The sequence below is a fragment of the Emys orbicularis genome, chromosome 5, assembly GCF_028017835.1.
Source record: "Emys orbicularis isolate rEmyOrb1 chromosome 5, rEmyOrb1.hap1, whole genome shotgun sequence".
Taxonomy (NCBI): Eukaryota; Metazoa; Chordata; order Testudines; family Emydidae; genus Emys; species Emys orbicularis.
The window spans coordinates 118,607,181-118,627,151 of NC_088687.1; the positions used below are offsets into that span (position 1 = coordinate 118,607,181).

General features: G+C 44.9%; 1 protein-coding gene across 1 annotated transcript in view; it reads left to right on the forward strand.

Annotated features, from left to right (window-relative positions):
- Positions 1-11,748: 11,748 nt before the first annotated feature.
- SLC2A9 (solute carrier family 2 member 9) overlaps positions 11,749-19,971 on the forward strand; it is a 162,948-nt gene continuing 154,725 nt past the window's right edge. Inside the window, exons 1-2 of the mRNA XM_065404795.1 lie at positions 11,749-12,010; positions 19,477-19,575. Of these exons, the coding sequence (XP_065260867.1) occupies positions 11,960-12,010; positions 19,477-19,575 (150 nt within the window). The 5' untranslated portion in view covers positions 11,749-11,959. The remainder of the gene's footprint in view (positions 12,011-19,476; positions 19,576-19,971) is intronic.

The window sequence follows — 19,971 nt, forward strand, 5'->3', positions numbered from 1 at the left end:
TTGACAAATGGCTAGATGTAGGGACCCTGTTCCTGCTTGCTTTACTCACATGATTAACATTCCGCCCCCCTCCCCATTCAAGTCAACGAGATCATATGAGATGCTGAGTACTGTCATTTATGATTTTAGGGTAACTCATAGGAGACTTGCAACATCCTGCTTCATAGAATGCCAGGGGCTTCATTTTCAGAGTTACTGAGTGTGACGGGTTGGATCACAGAAACCCCCTTGGGAGCTGCCACCCAATGTACCAAGACTACCCCTGCTCCTGTTTTCCCTGCCAGCTCAGGACTCCAGCACCCTGTCTTGCTGAGCCAGACACTCCCGTCTGCTTCAACACAGACCCAGGGTCTGAATCACTTGTCCCAAAGCTGCAAGTTTACCTGAAAACAGCTCACAGAAGTGTGCTTGTCTTTAGCACTCAGGTGCCCAACTCCCAATGGGGTCTAAACCCAGATAAATCCGTTTTACCCTGCATAAAGCTTATGCAGGGCAAACTCATAAATTGTTCGCCCTCTATAACACTGATAGAGAGATATGCACCGTTGTTTGCTCCCCCAGGTATTAATACATACTCTGAGTAAATTACTAAATAAAAAGTGATTTTATTAAATACAGAAAATAGGATTTAAGTGGTTCCAAGTAGTAACAGACAGAACAAAGTAAGTCACCAAGTAAAATAAAATAAAATGCGCAAATCTATGTCTAATCAAACTAAATACAGATAATCTCACCCTCAGAGATGCTTCAGTAAGTTTTTCTCAGACTGGACACCTTCCAGGCCTGGGCACAATTCTTTCCCCTGGTACAGCTCTTGTTCCAGCTCAGGTGATAGCTAGGGGATTCTTCATGATGGCTCCACTCTCCCGCTCTTCTCTTCCACCCCTTTATATATCTTTTGCATAAGGCGGGAACCCTTTGTCCCTCTGGGTTTCCACCCCCCCGCTCACTGGAAAAGCACCAGGTTAAAGATGGATTCCAGTTCAGGTGACATGATCACATGTCACTGCAAGACTTCATTGCCCACTTGCCAGCACACACATATACAGGAAGACTAACAGGTAAACACAGTCATCTGCAGACAATGGTCCTGGTTAATGGGAGTCATCAAGATTCCAAACCATCATTAATGGCCCACACTTTACATAATTACAATAGGTCCTCAGAGTCATATTTCATATTTCTAGTTTTAGATACAAGAGTGGTACATTTATACAAATGGGATGTTCACACTCAGTAGATTATAAGCTTTGTAATGATACCTTACAAGAGACCTTTTGCATGAAGCATATTCCAGTTACATTATATTCACTTATCATATTTTTATAAAACTATTCCAGTTACATTATATTCACTTCTTATTATGTTTTTATAAAACCATATAGACTGCACAACGTCACACTGAGAACCTCCCGTTGACTTCCATTCTAATGGCCCTGTAGAAGTCCAAGAAGGATTCAGCTGACTATGTGTGGGGTTTTTGTTTGTTTGTTTGAATAAATAGCTAACAAGAAAGTGCTTGTGACCTAAGTAGAAAATTTCTACCTTGGAGTATTCTTGTCTGTGTGGGAATCCATCTTGGCAACACTTCTTTATTTTGGTGTATGATTTATCATCATTATGGCACTTTTGCATATTCAGGAATGCATTTACTTGCTGGCTGAAGTCTGAGTTGAAATCTCAGCAGTAATTAAATTTGCCTGAAGCACAGTCATAACGATCTAAGTTTATCACACAGCTTACTTCCTATTATATTGTAAATGCCATAATGAAACACAAGCCCTATCATGTTGATTTTTAAAATGTGTTTGTGAACTTAGAAGACCTTTGATCCTGGGATCATGAATCCCTTTACTGATTCCATGTTTGCCCTTCAATAAAGACAATTCTAATTTTTTCTTTAAACAAGGCTGTCATACCGATGTGAATGCTATGGAAACCTGCGACTGTGAGATAAAGCCCTTTTAAAAGTAACAACAAAAAGTTTTTTGGGTGAGGAGGTGGTTTGTCTGCTCCCAGCAGCAGCAGTATAATATAGAGGGATAAAGTAAATGGGCTTGGAGGAAAGAAGAGTGGAGGGGAAAGATGGTCATTTTCTTTGGGTTTTGGTGCTCAGATGTCTGCCCCCCTTTGAGTTTCACTCAGAGTTTTGCAATCAGATGAACCCAAACACTTAGGTTGAAATCCTGGCCCCCTACAAGTAAAATAACTCCAAGTACTGATCTTTGAAGGGTTTACTTAAGCCCAGCTGTAGCCAATCCTGAGCCAAACTTCAATAAACGTGGGCTAAATTTAGTAAGAGATCCAGAATCCAACAGAGTTATATTCTACAGACTTGCATCAGTTTAAATGTTTACAGTACTGGGGTTGGCAACCGTAAGTATCATAGGCACTTACATAGTCCCATTACTGTAGTATCTGTGCACCTCACAAACTGTTAGGGATGCTGCAAGAATACACATATGTGAGATGGGGAAGTGCTATTATCCCCATGTTACAGATGGGGAGCTGAGGAACAGAGACTGACTGTGACACTGTATCTCAGGGGAACACCCTGCACCCCCATGTTCATCCTTATAATATGATTGTGTGGTATCCAATGCAAAGTTTGTCATGTCAGGTGTCTTCGGATGGCTCATGATGCACTAAGCATCAAGTTGTTATAGTAATGTTATGTTATAGGTTGTAATTTCATGTATATAGTTATGAGGCTGAAAATGTGTCCTCATGGTTTAAAACAAGCCCAGGCAAAAACTCTCTAAGAGCAGAGGGGCAGTTCACACCTCATCAGGACATGGATGGGACAAACCCAGCCCAGCCTCACAGGAACAAAGGACACTGGCCTACGCAGCAACAAAGGATCTGTTGGACTCTCGAGTGAGTCACCCCCCCTTCCCTTGGTCAGTCAGGGACTACGATGAGGTAATGCTCACCTGACCCTGAAGGGGGGGGGGCAAAGCCAAGAGGGAAGAAAGAACATGATAAAAGAGAGAGACATTTGCCATGCTGGCTCTCTCTTTCACCTCCATCTACAGACACCACCACCAAGCGACTGAAACGCTGATCAAAGGGGAGAGCCTGGCTGAAGGGCAACCAGCCAGGCTGTGGTGAGAAGCATCTAAGTTTGTAAGGGCATTGATAGTGTTAAGGTCAGCTTAGAATGCGTTTTGCTTTTATTTCATTGACCGAATTTGACTTGTTATGCTTTGACTTATAAGCACTTAAAATCTACCTTTGTAGTTAATATATTTGTTTGTTCTACCTGAAGTAGTGCGTTTGGTTTGAAGCATGTCAGAGACTCCCCTTGGGATAACAAGCCTGGTGCATATCAATTTATTTGTTAAATTGACGAACTCATATAAGCTTGCAGCATCCAGGAGGCATAACTGGACACTGCAAGACGGAGGTTGTGTCTGGGACCGGAGATATTGGCTAGTGTCATTTGGTTGCACAATCCAAGCAGCTTACATGCCAGAGGCTGTGCGTGAACAGCCCAGGAGTGAGGTTCTCACAGCAGAGCAGGCTAAAGCTGGCTCCCAGCGTCAAGGATTGGAGTGACCTAGCAGATCACCGGTCCAGATAACGCCAGGGGAACGTCACAGTGACTTAGGGCTTTTTCTTCACTACGGGCTAAATTGGTGCTGCTGGGATCAATGCAGCAGTGTCAATTTAGCGGGTCTGGTGCAGACGTGATAAGTCGATGGGAGAGTGTCTCCCACTGACATAGCGCGGTATAGACCCCGCTGTAAGTTGATCTAAGCTACGTCTACTTCAGTTAAGTAACTTACGTATCCTAACTTAGATTGACTTACCTCGTTAGTGTAGACAAGGCCTTACTTGAGATCATACAGGAAGTCTGTGGAAGATCACGGAATTGAACCTGGGTCTTCTGAGTCCCTGGAACATCCCTAACCACTGGATCATCCTTCCTCTCTCTGAAACTCCCAATACTAATTGTTAGCCTGCAAATAAACAGTAGCTAAAATGTGTAACATTAAAATGCACAGTACCCAATCATTGGGTATTTTAATATCTCAGAACAAGAATTAATAGAAAACTTAAGAGCATCACTTACTTACTATTCTTCCCTCTGTGTCAGTTTTAATCTAATGCCCCAGCATGGTATTATGAGACACTGCTGTTGGAGATAGTGTCTTCTTGATGAGCTGGTCAGCAGAGATGAGTGATTAGCTGTGGGGTAATAAACCTAGTGTCCTGGCTACAACCCAACACTAAGGGCTGGTCTACACTAACCCCCCCACTTCGGACTAAGGTACGCAAATTCAGCTACGTTAATAACGTAGCTGAATTCGAAGTACCTTAGTCCGATGTTACCGCGGTCCAGACGCGGCAGGAAGGCTCCCCCGTCGATGCTGCGTACTCCGCTCGCCGAGCTGGAGTACCAGCGTCGAAGGCGAGCACTTCCGGGATCGATCCGGGGCACTTCCGGGATCGATCCGGGATCGATTTATCGCGTCTTAACCAGACGCGATAAATCGAACTCAGAAAATCGATTGCTTACATCCGGACCCGGATGTAAGTGAAGACGTACCCTAATATTGTAATTACATCTGGCTACCTAAATTCCTCCTGTGGTTTCAATGGATATTCTGTCTGAAAATCCTGTTTTACTGTGCATTGCTGAACAGCTACTGCATTCTACTCTAGAACTGGATGAAATGATGCTTGTCTACAACTTTTACATTAGGGCCTGAACCACCTCCTGCTGCTGCTCTTTATTTATTAATAGTAGTGCCTAGAGGTCCCAACTAGGCCAGAATCCCGTTGCACTAGCTGCTGTGTGAACATATACTAAAACACAGTCCCTGCCCTTACAATTTTGAAGGAAAAAAGGCCCCGATTCAGGTATGTACTTAAGCATGTGCTTAAGTCTGTCCTATTTAGCACACCAGTTAAGCATGTGTGCTTAACTTTAAACATATGCTTAAGCTCCAGTGACTTCAGTCAATTCAGTGCTGCCTTCAGTAGGGATGTTTTCCTGGACTGAGATGAGTAACTCAAGTCAGTAGGACTACTCCCAGGAGTAGTTTCATGAATTCTAAGGCTGGAAGGTGTTAGGGGAGACATTGGCAGCACAGCAAAATGCCCAGGCCACCACCAGTAACTGGAATACCAATTGTCATTCTTATTGCCAAAAGCAGCTATGCTATGGGGGAAGGGATAGCTCAGTGGTTTGAGCATTGGCCTGCTAAACCCAGGATTGTGAGTGCAATCCTTGAAGGGGCCATTTAAGGAACTGGGGTAAAAATCTGTCTGGGGATTGGTCCTGCTTTGAGCAGGGGGTTGGACTAGATGACCTCCTGAGGTCCCTTCCAACCCTGATATTCTATGATTCTATACACTACTAGGCTTTTGTAGCAGCCTTAGCCTAACTAGGCAGGCCAGGAGGGGAAGGGGGTGTCCACCAGAAGTGACTATGACCCTGCTGCCTTCCTTGTCAAAGCTTTCTATGAAGCTGCTGAAGTCTGTGTCTTTTAAAACAAAACAAAAAACAAACAAAGGAAGTCTAGCTATAACTTTGGACTGTTGTGTGGAAATACAGATGCAGGACTAATGGTTTAAAAGTGCTTGCTTAATGGTTTTTCTTTGATATGTTGATGTAATTGTAGCAGTTACTTAACATAAAAGGGGTAGATAGCTCTGAGTAATTTGGATTTGATCTTCTGGACATCTCTTGGAATCCCCAGTGACAAGTGGATAGCTGGCCATTTGAACCTTGTCATTTGACCCCTCCAGACCAGTGGTTGGGAGCACTCTAACCTTTTGCATATCTGTGTGTGCTTGAGAACTAATAAAATAGTAAGTTTGGATGAAAGCACTTTAGGTTTGTGCCAATCTTTAATCAGATGGATGCGCTGTGTCCCCCTTTGATTTGTTCCTAACACTGCCTCACAAAGAGTACAGTTACCCCGAGGTTAGGGTTGAGAGAACCCTGGGTAACAAAGGGACCATTGTGATCATCTAGTCTGACCTTCTGTATAACAGACAACAGTGAACTTCCTTTGAATTAATTCCTCTTTGAACTAGAGCATACCTTTTGGAAAAAACATCTAAATTTGATTAAAAATTTTCTAGTGAAGGAGAATCCACCACTTCCTTTGGTAAATTGTTCCAGTGACTAATTACCCTCAGTTTAAAAAAAATTATGCCTTATTTCCAGTCTGAATTTGTCTAACTTTACCATCCATACACTGGATCTCATTATACCTTGTCTGCTAAAGAGCCCATTATCAAATATTTGTTCTCCATGTAGGTAGTTAGACTGTGATCAAGTCACTCCTTAAATTTCTCTAAGTGAAACAAATTGAGCTTCTTGAGTCTACTATAATGCATATTTTCCAACCCTTAAATCAGTCTCATGGCTCTTCTCCCTACCGTCCCCAATTTATCAACATCCTTCTTGAAGTAAGGTTTTCTCAAGAGCTTGCTGGATCAGGCACTGTGGTTTGTGGGTTTTTTTGTTTTAAAGTGGTTTTCAGTATATAAATGTACAGTAATTACAACAAATCTTTCCCCTCCCCCACTATTAACAGATTAACAAGAAGACAACAGAATGGAGAATAAAGAGAAAAGCAATGGTGAGATTAAAGAAAAACAGGCAGTGAAAAAGAAAGTGGTGAGTTTGAGTTTGGGTTCCCCCCCCCCCCCATCTGCCTCCTAAGTCTTTTATCAAGACAAACATTCACTTTGGGAGTAAAGATACAGAAGATAATTGACAATGAGCAGACTACTATCACTAATGCTCAGATCTGTAAAGGTATTTAGGCATTGCAGCACTCAGAGTTGCAACACTTAATAATTTAGGCACCTAAATCTCATTTTTAGAAAGGGATTTAGGCACTTAGCAGCCAAGATCCCATTGACAGTCTGTCTTAAGAGCCTAAATCCCTTTCTGATCATGAGATTTAGACTCCTAAATACCTTTACAAATCTGGGCCTATTTGCTTTACAATTTCTTTGAGGTGGAAGAAGAGTCTTGTGGTTCAAGCATAGTCGTGGGATTTATGGGATTGGGATTCAGTTTCTGGGATATCTTTGATCCTTTGTTGGTCTTATCTATTCAGACTGTAAGCTTTCTAGAATGGGGATTGTCTCTTACTGGGTATCTGCACAGTGTCTAGCACACTGAGGCCCTGAACTCTGAGTTGCTGCCATTATTCAGATTTTGGAATAACCCAAATGCTGCTTGGGGCAAACTAAATGTTTTAGGAGGTTTGAAGGAGAGGTGCTGATATGACCCTTCCTGTGGAAACCCCTCAGTTTTGCTCCTCCCCTTACTGTGCCATAGCCTGTTTGTCAACCTTCTAGAAATGGTGCATAACCCTTTTCTCACAGCAAGAAGAGAGCAAGCTAAGTTGTCCTTGAGTAAGAAAGCTGGGGAGTTGTGTGAGGGAATGATTTGATGGCCATACATTAAGATGCACGGCAGTGTATTTTGTTTGGTCGCTGATGGTCTTCTATGAATGATCAGAGGCCAAAAGCATGCAGTGTGTCCAGGCAAGGCTTGTACAAAAATTCATACACACTGTCACAGGTGCAGTTGCCCTGAAACTGTTTATTTCCCCCTTTGTGGTCCACCAAGGCCACCCACTTAAAGGTTTCCAGTTCCCAGCCATAACCTGTCCTGCACAGAGACCCATGTCACACTCCCTGCTGACCAAGGCTTTTAAGGCTGCACAGCTCCCTGGATTTACACTGTGATATCCCCAACAAGCCAGGTTGCTTAAACAGGACAGCGTCTGCACTTTCTCTTCAAAGGCTATTACCAGTGTATTGCTATAGTTATAAGTTACCACACAGCTCCTTCTAAGCAAGTGTAACGCCGACAGACCCCGGTCGTCAGCAGGCGAAATTGAACCTGGGTCCTCTGGAGCTTAGCCTCTACCGCATGAGCTAAAAGCCAATTGCCTTGTAACTAAGGCTGTAGAGCAGACTCATTTTCTCTCTCTCTAAGTGGTCTCGATGTCCCTAGATGGGACAGACCACATCCAGAAGGTGTGTGGGTTACACAAGCACTTTTATTCTTAAAGTAAAAGCGTTACAAAGAAAACTTTCTAAAACAGAGTTCCTATATGCATGCTAAAAAACTTACCACAGGTCATCCCCAACTGCAACCAAGGGCTCTAGATTTTTTTAGTCCTTAAAAACCCACTGCTGGGTTTTCTCTTTGGTTAGAAGTTCATATCCATCTTAGATCCAGAACCAGAACAAAAGAGGGAATATCAGTTGTTTCTTTATACAGTTCGGGTCTTTGATCTTGGCCTTCTGTAACAGGGAATCAGTGGACAATAACCCTCTCCTCAGAGAGTAGCTTCAAAAGGTTGGGTTTTTTTTCATAACTGGAATGGAGTAATTTGCATTAACCTCTACCTAGGGATTCCCCAGGAAATCCACTTAACACTTATTCTCCCTGAAGTCCATACTTGTCTGGCACACTTTCAATATAGTCTTTTTGAACTCCCATGTCTTGCAACTGATGTATCTCCCCGCCCCCGCCCAGAGAGATAACATACAATCCTGGCTCATGATAATATATAAACTTTATACAATAAGGTCTTTCAGGGATATTGCAGGAAATGAACCTGTCTCACACACATTCCAAAGTTGAGGGGAGTGTGTCTGGCTGGGAGGAGGGTGTGTGGGGGGGGGGAGGAGGAAGCAGTGTTGAAATGAGAAATACATATACGGTGTGGGTGGGTGGGTGGGTGGGTATCAGATTGCACCAGCACTGCTGCTTTTGCGAGTAAGAATGTAAAATTTGTGAATAAAATGAACCAGAAAAGCATATCAGGGTGTTTGCTTACTTCTTTCTAGCCTAAAAAGGAATTCTCCTACTCCAGAGGCCAGATTCTCCACTGATTTGAATCTTGCATCATCGCTAACCCCTGTGCAAAGCAAATGTAAAATGTTATAAATAATGACAACATTTACACTCGGATATCAATGAGTACACAAGGTACATGTCAATGGAAAAATCAAATCCCACAAGTCACTTCTTGGATTGTTCTGAAACCAGGACACATCAAAAGTTACCACATTATAGCTCCTTTCACATTCACAATACGTTGCCACAACAAGCTAGGCATTTTTGTTAGTTATGAAATGAAAGACTGCAAATGTATAGTCTGTCGGAAGTGGAAACAGTACAGATTTATGGCAGTAATAAGTGCACATGGTTGGGAACCGTTCCAAAACATACTTTTCATTATTGCCAAGGGAATATTATTGTTGACTAGTAGGTGACTTACATAAAACTCTTCCAAATTCATAATTCACTGGTTTAGGGTGGGCACATTAAAAAAAAGCAGTAGTTCTAACTTGAGTTTTTTCCCTGCTCATGTGTCTGACTACTATCTGTTATATAATACTAATGGAGGTGTGTCACATATGTTTGCCAGAAGGCTTGTGAAAACATTTAATTGCAGCATAGTTAAGGTCTCAAAATTCTTGGTACAACTGAAGCTTGTTCCGTGTCACTTTTTCTGTGACCTGCCAACTGGAAATTTAGTGCACTGGATGAAATCCTGTGGCCTTAGTTGGGCAGAACTCCCACTGCATTCTAACAGGCCTCTTTCCCAAGTAAGAAGGGTGTATGGACAGCAGGATTGCACTCACAGTGAATGTACTTCACACAATCTTGTGCACCAGCACAATAGTATCAGATTATATAATTTCAAAACAGTTAATTGCCACTTTAGATGGGCTGGAATGTTTGGATTTTAACTAAAGCACTTGTAAACGTCTAACAAAGCTGATTGTTTAATAAGGGTAGTTTCTTCACACGTGTATAGTCTTGTAATCTGCAAATCCCTGCTAGAGGGACATACTGACTTGATATTTAAGAACTAAAAAAGACGGACATGCAATTTCATGGCTAATTTGCATATACCACCATGTTTAAAACGATCACTGAGCCAAAAGCATATGCAGTCAATTGACATGCACATGCAATCACGGTAGTTGTGTACCACAGAAATGTAGGGCTCAAGAAGTCATCGAGTCCATCCCCCCCATGCCGAGGCAGGATTAAGTGTACCTGGACCATCCCTGGCTAGGCTGACCAGATGTCTGGATTTTATAGGGACAGTCCAATTTTTGGGTCTTTTTCTTATATAGGCTCCTATTACCCACCCCCCACCCCCTGTCCCGATTTTTCACAGTTGCTGTCTGGTCACCCTATCCCTGACAGATGTTTGTCTAACCTTAAAAACGTTCAGTGATGGTGATTCCTCAATCTCCCTAGGTAACCAATTCCAGTACTTAACTATTTTCATAGTTAGAAAGCTTTCCCAGAGTATCTAGTTTAAATCTGTCTGCAGTTTAAATTATTTTGTTGTATAATAAACCAAGGTCCACCAAGTTCCTATCTCGAAGTGTGATGCCAATAAAAAATACAACAGCTAAAATATATCCTTAAAGGTCCACAGAGTAACTGCACCAAGTTTCTACTTTACAGAAGGAAAAACACTTACTGCTACATGGTGGTACAATATCACCCTACAAATCTGACCTCTGTAATTTCTTAGTAAGACCTCTGACAATTACAGACCACCATGCAAGGACCAAACATCAGGGGTTATGTCTCTCTCAGAGGTGAAATTGCTTGTAATGTTCAACAAGGCAGCAATTCAGTACCTCTCCTTATGTAATTACTGCAGTGACTCTGGGGACAATAGAAATGAAGCAACTGCAGAGTGGACAGAGTGTAGTCATATAATGCAGGTCAAATAGAATCAGAGAACTGGAAGGGACCTCCAGAGGTCATCTAGTCCAGTCCCCTGCACTCAAGGCAGGACAGCTGATTACGTGTTTTGGCATGTGATAACATTGTTCCTATTCTGTATGGATAACAAAGGACAACTGCAGGGACTCATTCTCACCCAGAACAACCTGTACAGATCAGTGGGCAAGTTAAGCACTGCTTCTGCAGCCCACCCCAATCAGACTGTTTTATGCAATGCAGAGCCAGACAATGCTGAAAACTGAACGAGCTGATTTCACGGAGGTATTGTATTTCCCCTTGAACTGCTCCTGGATCCTCATTGGCGCTGGGAGACACCAACGTGTCCCCGACTCAAATGCACCTTCACGGGGAACTTCATCTATGTTGGTCACCTGTCGTTGAAAAATAAACATGAAGAACAGCGTGAGAGTCACGCCGCCAGTTAGCAGGTCCCCAGCATCCGCTCCTGCAGCTGTTCCCCTGGCGCAGGGAATCCCCGTGCCCGTGACACAACGGCAGTGCAACTCACACCAACCTCTGCAGCACAGTTTGCAGGGACGCGGTGCTGGTGGAGCCCCGCAAACGTACGCTGGAATTGCAACACGTCCAAGCGGCTGACAGCGAAGCGCAGTGAACTGAACTCACCCCGGCTTCCGCAGGGGACTCCTGCCCGCTGCCTAACCTGCACAGCGCCGCCGGATTGCAGCGTGCCAACCCCCCGGGCTCCCAGCAGCTCCGCGGGTTTCCTCTCCCCAGGCAGCCACACTCAAGATGTCTGCAGGGCTGCTCCGGCAGGCCCGCTGCACGTGTGCACGGACTGGCTGGCTCGCCTCACAGGCAGCTGGGCTAAGGCGGCGCCACGGGACCAAACCTCACCCGAAATCGGCCAGTTTAAGGTCCCCGAGACAAAGTACCAAGCCCCAGCCGCAGAGAGAGAAACGCAAGTAGCACCACGTGGCTGCTAACGGTAATTTCGGCCGGGTTTGGAAAATGAAACCAGAGCGAGTCCGGCTCGCCCCTGGGAGTTGCGTTTGCACGGTTACACAACGCGCTCCGTTTCTTTATGTGGAGCAACCCCGTGGAAAGCGCGCAGAGCTCGGTGCGGGGTTTGCACATCTCCCCCGGCGCCCCGTGCCCATGGTGCGCACGGACTGGCCGGCTTCCTGACAGCCAGCTGGGCTAAGGCGGCACCACAGGACCCAAGCTCACCCGGAAATGGCCACTGTAGTGCCCCTGATGCCAAGGACCAGCCGGAGAGAGAAAACCGTAAGTAGCACCACGTGGCTGCTTAACGGTAATTTGTGCTGGGTTGGGAGCATGAAACGAGACAATGATCCTGCCTCACCCAGAGGAGCTGCGCTTGCATTTCAATTTCGTGGCTCAACTAAGTAATTTAGTGGAAAGACCAGAAATGGGGTAGGGTTTTCATGGACTTGCTCCGCCAACACCGTGCAAATCGTACTATGACCAGAGGGCAACTGGAACAAAGTCTCTTGTGTATTAAAGAAAGACAAAAATAAAGAGGGAGGGACAAAAAGGGATTCCCCCCCCCCCTTCCAGCTTGGTGGAACAATGCACAGTACCGAGCACATGTAACTCTATCTCCACTCTTCTTGAGAGTGGAGCAAAAAACCACCTTAGTCCTTTCTCTTTTAGTAAAGTTGTGGTGCTGTTGTTTTAGTAGAGAGAGGCTGTCTGATACACAGCTGTGAGACTACAGAGCTAAAAAATACTACCATTAGCAGACTACCTCACAGAGTAGAACCCAGAGTTACCCTGGGGGAAGGGAATGAACTGCTGTCACCATTACTGAAGATAAGAGCAGGAGAATGACCTTTACAGGTGCAAGACACAGACTGCTACTTCAGCAATTTTGGAATAGCCTTCGAAGGGAAGTTGTGGAATCCTAGTTATTGGAGGTTTCTAAGAACAGGTTGGACAATCACCTGTCAGGGACAGTCCAGGTCAGTGGTTCTCAAACTTTTGTATTGGTGACCCCTTTCACATAGCAAGCCTCTGAGTGCAAACCCCCTTATAAATTAAAAACACTTTTTAATATATTTGACACCATTATAAATGCTGGAGGCAAAGCGGGGTTTGGAGTGGAGGCTAACAGCTTGCGACCCCCCCCCCCTGTAATAACCTCATGACCCCCAGAGGTGTCCTGACCCCCAGTTTGAGAACCCCTGGTCTATGTGAACTAAATCCTCTCTTAGCACAAGAGGCTGGACTAGATGACCGACATTTTATTTCTTCCTAAGATCACTGGCATCAACGACAAGCCTATCCGAGCAAGAAAAGGACCAGAAATGGGGGATTTGGACATTCTTCCTGTCCCAGATTCCGACAGAGCAAACTAAGCTGAGGCGTCAAGATGTAACTATGCCAGCTTGTGCAAAGAAATATGGGTCAAGATTTGAAAAAGTGACTTGATTTTTGGGTGCCCTGGGTTGGGTGTCCCATCTTGAGACACCTGAAAAGGGCCCAGTTTTCAGAGAGTAGATGCTCAGCACTTCCTTAAAATTGTGCCCCTTTCAGGTGTCTTAAGTTGGGGACTCAAATAGTCACCTATAGTAGTCACATTTGAAAATCTAGACCGTATCTCTTTAAGTCACCCAGGTACTGGTGAAATATTACATTTTACGCTTGCTATTTAATTGTAAAAGGGACTGTAACTCTGTACAACTAAAAGTTTGAATTGGGCTTTAAACAACAGGGATGCAAATGTTGCAATTCAAAATAAAAGACTGAATTTAAGAGTTGCACACGTTAGTGGATAAATCTGTTAATTTCTGGACAAGAGAGACATGCTTGGAGAAAAAATATTATTAAGAGATGTAGGGGACAGTATGACTCGTAGGCCATGCTGTTGAGAGCTTTGGTATTAATGGGGGACATTCGGTTACCTGAACTTTGAGAGGCTCCCCCTGGATTGTTCAGAGATCTTTGTTCTGAACTCACTGTTACAACTTCACCTAAGGGAGAGTCATCAGTGTGGTAACAGGAACAACTGTGCCTTGAACGATGACCTCTGACTGATGCAAGGAAACTGATGGTATAAAGTGTAAAGCAAAGGAGTGTGTGAGGAGTGGTAGTTAATGTTATGCTGTTTACTTTCCCAGTGATCATCCATTTGTGTTTGTAAGGAATAAGGGAAAGAACTTTTAAAGTGCTTAGGATCCCATCAGAATTAATATGTTTCTCCAAAAGCAGTTGTCCGATAAAGCTCTTACTTAATTCTGCTTTCTTCTGTGTCTTGCTCTCCTGACATTTGAATAAATCTGGACTAATGGGAGTGGAGAGGCAGGTCACAAACAAAAGTGAAGCATGCTGCTTTAAAACTCTCAAGCAAGCAATTTTGAGTTTTGGGGAACTTCCTATAGTGGTTAGTATGCTTGGAATAGAGGTTGCATGTCACACAAAGTGACATATAAACCCAGTGCAGGAGTGACAGTTACCATGTAAAAGGATGAGGTAGAGGGGTATTTCTAATTGGCGGCATTTCTGTGACTTGTACTCTGGGTCTTCCACTTTTTAACCCCGTAGGCATATGTATTTAGTCTCTTGCTGCAAACCTCATTCATTCACTGAGTTTTGGAATGCCTAGAGTGCCTGTCCCTGACCATGATGTGGGAATGCCCAGCTGGATCTGTTCTTTTAATTGCTTCTTGGCTACTTACCTTCTAGCCTGCCTTTAACTCAATATTTGAAGCAGATCTAGTGGTGCAGTAAGACTGGTATGAAGGGTGGCAAGTACAGTATCAAGTACTCGGATGTTTCTATTGATGGGTGTAAAGAGCCTGCATTTCTAAAATTGCCCCTTCTAATCAAAACTGAATGACACATTTTTGTTTCGTTGTTCCCGTCTGGAAAATTGGCTGATCTTAACAAACCATCTTGTAGTAAGCGGTAAACACAATGGGATACATTTCCCAACCAGGACTTCCTGCACACAATTCTCACTGCCTTGAATGGGAGAAGAATGGTTAACAACCTGTGTAATTCTCTGAAATTTATCATAGTGCACAGAAGAAGTTAAAAACTCCAGGCCCTCCAACACAGCATGTTTGTGAGCTCTCCGTGACTTCAAATACAGGAGGTGACTGACCTCAGCAGACGTCCCCTCGTGCTGCAGCCTTTGCCCTGACACATTAGTCTCCCACAATTTGTTAGTAAACCATGCCTGGCCATGATAATGTGAAGGGAAAGAATGCTTAAGAGCCTCTCTGTCAACGTCAGTAGACAACAGACACTGTATGCTGATCCACTAACCAGTTGCAGCAATGACTCCCAGGATGAGGCAGCTATAAAGTCCCTAATAATCCCCTGGAAATGCTCTAGAGCCAGTAGATTATTTCTAAAGTGGCTCCATTTTAACAGGCCCATTCATTCCTGAGAGGAATAGAGACTATGATGATTGTCCTTAGGAACTTTTTAACCCTGTATCTGCATTCCAGAGGCAGACTCATCTGTTTAAGCTCAGTCTGATTTATTTCCTAAGTCCCATTTTCAAAAGGATTTAAGCATTTAGAAGACTAAAACATATTGACTTTCAATTACTGTAACCACTTAGGACAAATTTATGGAGTATCTGCATGCCACAAATTCAAGGGCCAATAAAGATGAGCTGTCATCCAGGATCAGCATCCCAAAGAGACTCTCCCACCAGGCCAGGAATTTCCATGAACAATTCTGTAGAGCAGGGGTAGGCAACCTTTCAGAAGCGGTGTGCCGAGTCTTCATTTATTCTCTTTAATTTAAGGTTTCGCGTGCCGGTAATGCATGTTAACGTTTTTTAGAAGGTCTCTCTCTCTAAGTCTATATTATATAACTAAACTATTGTTGTATGTAAAGTAAACATGGTTTTCAAAATGTTTAAGAAGCTTCATTTAAAATTAAATTAAAATGCTGATCTTACGCCGCCAGCCTGCTCAGCCCACTGCCAGCCTGGGGTTCTGTTCACCTAGGCCTGCAGTGGGCTGAGCAGGGCGACTCAAGGTCAGGGCAGAGGGCTGGGGTGTGTGTGGAGGTGCAGGGCAGAAGGCTGGGTGTTGGGGGGGACTCGAGGTCAGGGCAGAGGGCTGGGGTGTGTGTGGAGGTGCAGGGCAAAAGGCTGGGTGTGGGGGGGGGGTTCAGGGCAGATGGCTGGGGGTGGGTGGAGGTGTAGGGCAGAGGGCTGGGGGTGTGTGGAGGTGCAGGGCAGAAGGCTGGGTGTTGGGGGCAACTCAAGGTCAGGGCAGAGGGCTGGGGGTGTGTGGAGGTGCAGGGCAGAAGGCTGGGTGTGTGGGGGGGTTCAGGGCAGAGGGCTGGGGGTGTGTGGGGGTGCAGGGCAGAAGGCTGGGTGTGGCGGTGGGTTCAGGGCAGATGGCTGGGGGTGGGTGGAGGTGTAGGGCAGAGGGCTGGGGGTGTGTGGAGGTGCAGGGCAAAAGGCTGGGTGTGGGGGGGTTCAGGGCAGAGGGCTGGGGGGGTGTGGGGGTGCAGGGCAGAAGGCTGGGTGTTGTGGGGACTCGAGGTCAGGGTAGAGGGCTGGGGGGGATGTAGAGATGCAGGGCAGAAGGCTGGGTGTTGGGGGCGACTCGAGGTCAGGGCAGAGGGCTGGTGGGCATGGGGGGTGCAGGGTAGAAGGCTGGGGGTATGGTGGTGCAGGGCAGAAGGCTGAGTGTGTGTGGGGAGGTCAGGGCAGAAGGCTGGGTGGGTGTTGGGTGGAGGTCAGGGCTGGGGGGGTGGGGTGCTCGGCTCGTGGGGGTGCTCCCAGCCCCCTGCCCTGAGCGGCTCATGGCAGGGGGCTGGGAGGGATATGCCCTGTTCCACCTCCTTCCCCCAGGCCCGTCCCTACCTCTCTCTGCCTGCTCTACGGAGCTGTGTGCAGGCTGCCGCTCTTCCCCCCCCCCCCCCGCAAGGGCTATCCCGGGAGGGAGAGGGAGGAGGAGGGGCAGAGGGGCCGGAATGCACCAAGCTGTGGGGAAAAGCGGGGGAGGAGGGAAACTTGGCTGCCGCAGGACCAAGCTTCTGCCTCCTGCCCCCGCAGGGGAGAGCGGTGGGCGGGGGGGGCTGAGTGGGGCGTGGGGCCGGGACCCCCCACCGCTCTCCCCTGCTGGGGCAGGAGGCAGAAGCTTGGTCCTGCCGCAACCAAGCTTCCCTCCTCCCCTGCTTCTTCCCCCAGCGTGGCGCTTTCCGGCCCCTCCGCCGCTCCTCTCAACGGCAGGCAGCGTGCCATTCAGAATCGGCTCGCGTGCCGTGTTTGGCACGCGTGCCGTAGGTTGCCGACCTCTGCTGTAGAGCTTTGATTCAGGGGAGGTACAGGTCGCTTCTCTGATTATGCTCTGGTACCCATGCTGAGCGCACATTCCATTCTAGTAATCTTTGACACAGAGAACAAAATGGATAATGTTGGGGAAATAGGAGGAGCATTTAAATCCCAGACCTACCAGTGTCCATAAAAGGGACAGATTTCACAGGCATAATCAGAAACTGAGAGAAACAGACATTTTAGTGGTATCAATCTTGACTTGTGATTATGAGAACAGTGAAAGATGAACGCACTAGATACAAAATATTCACTGGGATGCAAGACTGTTAAGTCTGGCAGAAACTCCAACTGCAGAATGATCCTACCCTCTGTGCAGCTGTTGAGATGGCAAATATGAAACAGCAAATTGCTAACACAAGTGGTGAATGCAAAGACAAACTTAAAGGAGGGGCACCAGTTGGCAATTACTGGCAGAGACACGGTACGAAAAAAACCTGTCCAGCTAACAGCAAGTGGTTGTAGCAAATGACTACTAGAATATTTGTCTCAGATCTTCAAAATCCAGTGGGTACTAGAAATGATGGAGCCCTGTTCCTGGGCTGTCTCATAGTAACTGCTGGGCTGATCTTGGATACGATACAAATATGACCCATAATGAAGACCCTACCTGAATCGCAGGATGATCTTCAAATAATTGCAGCTGAGTTGCGGAAAAGTATTAATGGACTTTTATTAATAGCAGTAAATTTGGAAAAGCCACAGTAGACCTATTTGTTTAAGAAAAATTTGCTAGAATGATATAAACACTCAACTGGTATGTTATGCCTGTGAACTTTTTGATAACCAGACAATTTGGTGCAACTATAGGGGCGTAACCAGGGCGGGGTGAATGGGGTAGCTGCCCAGGGCAGAAAGCCGTGTTGGGGGGTGAAATGACAAAAAAAACTGGTAGGGGTAGAGCCTTGCAGCGGGTATAGTATTGCCACCCTTACTTCTGTGCTGCTGCTGGCGGCGGCACTGCCTTCAGGGCTGAGCGGCCAGAGAACCGTGATTGCTGGCTGGGCACCCAGCTCTGAAGGCAGCACCACTGCCAGCAGCAGCACAGAAGTAAGGGTGGCAATACCATGCCTGCTGCAGGACTCTACTCCCCTACCGTTTCTCCCCGCCCCCCCAGTCATTTTTCCACCCTATTTCCCCCTTTCCTCACTGGTTTTGTGCTCTGGGTGGCTCCCTTGCTCGCCCCACCCTGGTTATGGCCTGCACAAAACTCTCCAAGATCATTTCATGTACTAATGGGGAAAAAACTGTGTGTTGCAAACCTCAAAATGTATGCACAATTGTGGACTTTGCAAAGTAAGCTAATTTAAAACAAAATTGCTGTTGAAGCCTTATATTGCGGAATCCACAATATTGTGAATGAAGTAGGACCTTACCTATAACCTAGAATGTGGAAGGCATTTGTTTTTAATACACTTTGGAGCAGAAGTCTGGATGACCCAAAGAGGATGAAGCTGAGAATTTATAAAGTTTAAAGAGAAAATTAACTAAAACCTGAAATACCCGTAATATTCTGTAGGATTCTGTACGTTGTTTTAGGAGATAGCACTAACAGCATAACCCATATTTTAGGGATAGCAATTTGATTTCATGACATAATTTGCATATTCTAGAACAATCTTGTTTCCCTCTGCTTAAGGAAAGTCTACTCAAGGGCTTGTCACATTAAGATTAGATGAATATATCCCAGTGCCTTGGTTAACTGCATTAGCTGTATATTTCTGATGAGGTTGCCTTTGATTGTGGTCTGTCTTCTGTAGCAGCTTGCTTCTTGGTGTGGGATCTCATATTAATGGAGTACTTGATATAATCGGAGACTACTCTTATCTGTATGTAGCCACAGGGAAAAGTCTCCAGGACCAAAGGAATGTATTGGAAGTGCAGTAATAATACCTAGCTCTTATATAGCGCTTTTCATCAGTAGATTGCCAACCCTTCACAAGTGAGCTCAGTATCATCATCCACATTTTTCAGAGTACTGTCAGCCAGCAGCTGAGCCAAGGTCTCTCCTGAGCCCGAGGCCACTCTTTTAGTCACTAGACCATACTTTTTCTGTACTCAAGAATAAAACTCTCTTCTGGACCTGGGTTAGGTTCTGCAGCCAATCTGCATCCAAGGGGATTGAGGTTTCTGTTGAATGCAGCTTTTAATTTTTAACATCCTCTACAGTAAATAGTAAAATAACAGGTGCAGTAAAAAGTGCACATTGCAAGATTTTTTAATTAATCTGATTTAAAAATATATGTACATATGTGACAACTTCATATCAACAATCATTTCGGTTGAATTACAAGAGAGAATATGTTTCCAAGCTGTTCCCCTTTGTCTTGAGGATGTACTTGATTGTCTGCAAGACACTGCCATTAATAATTATAACTGTATCTTAAAAAGTAAACTGATGATTCCTAAATTATTTTCTTTTCAGGACTGGTCTGGCAGCCTTATTATTGCCTCTTTAGCTGGAGCTTTTGGGTCTTCATTTCTTTATGGTTACAATCTCTCTGTAGTGAATGCACCAACAGTGGTAAGTGACTGAAAGCTTTTAAAATCTAATTCCAGTAGAGGGTGATGTTGTCCAAAAATTACACAAACTATTTGAAATACTTGTTTGTAAGACTTTTTGTATAGTGGGAGAGAAAAGAAATATAACAACTTCTGAAAGACTTTTGTTCCCTATAACTAGATTTTTGTAATCTTTTGTTTGTTTCTTTCTCCCATGAAGTCACAGTGTAGTTCAAATGTTTGTCATGAAAACTAAGTGTTCCTTTTGAAATGCATAGTTTCATTTCATATGAGTTTGTTCTGTGTGGTAAAATAATTCCAGTAGCATGCTTTTAAGTACTAAGTATACACAGCTATATACCTACTTTTGATCACATTGTTCTGCTCTTAAGAATTGTAGAGCATTCTGTTCTCACAG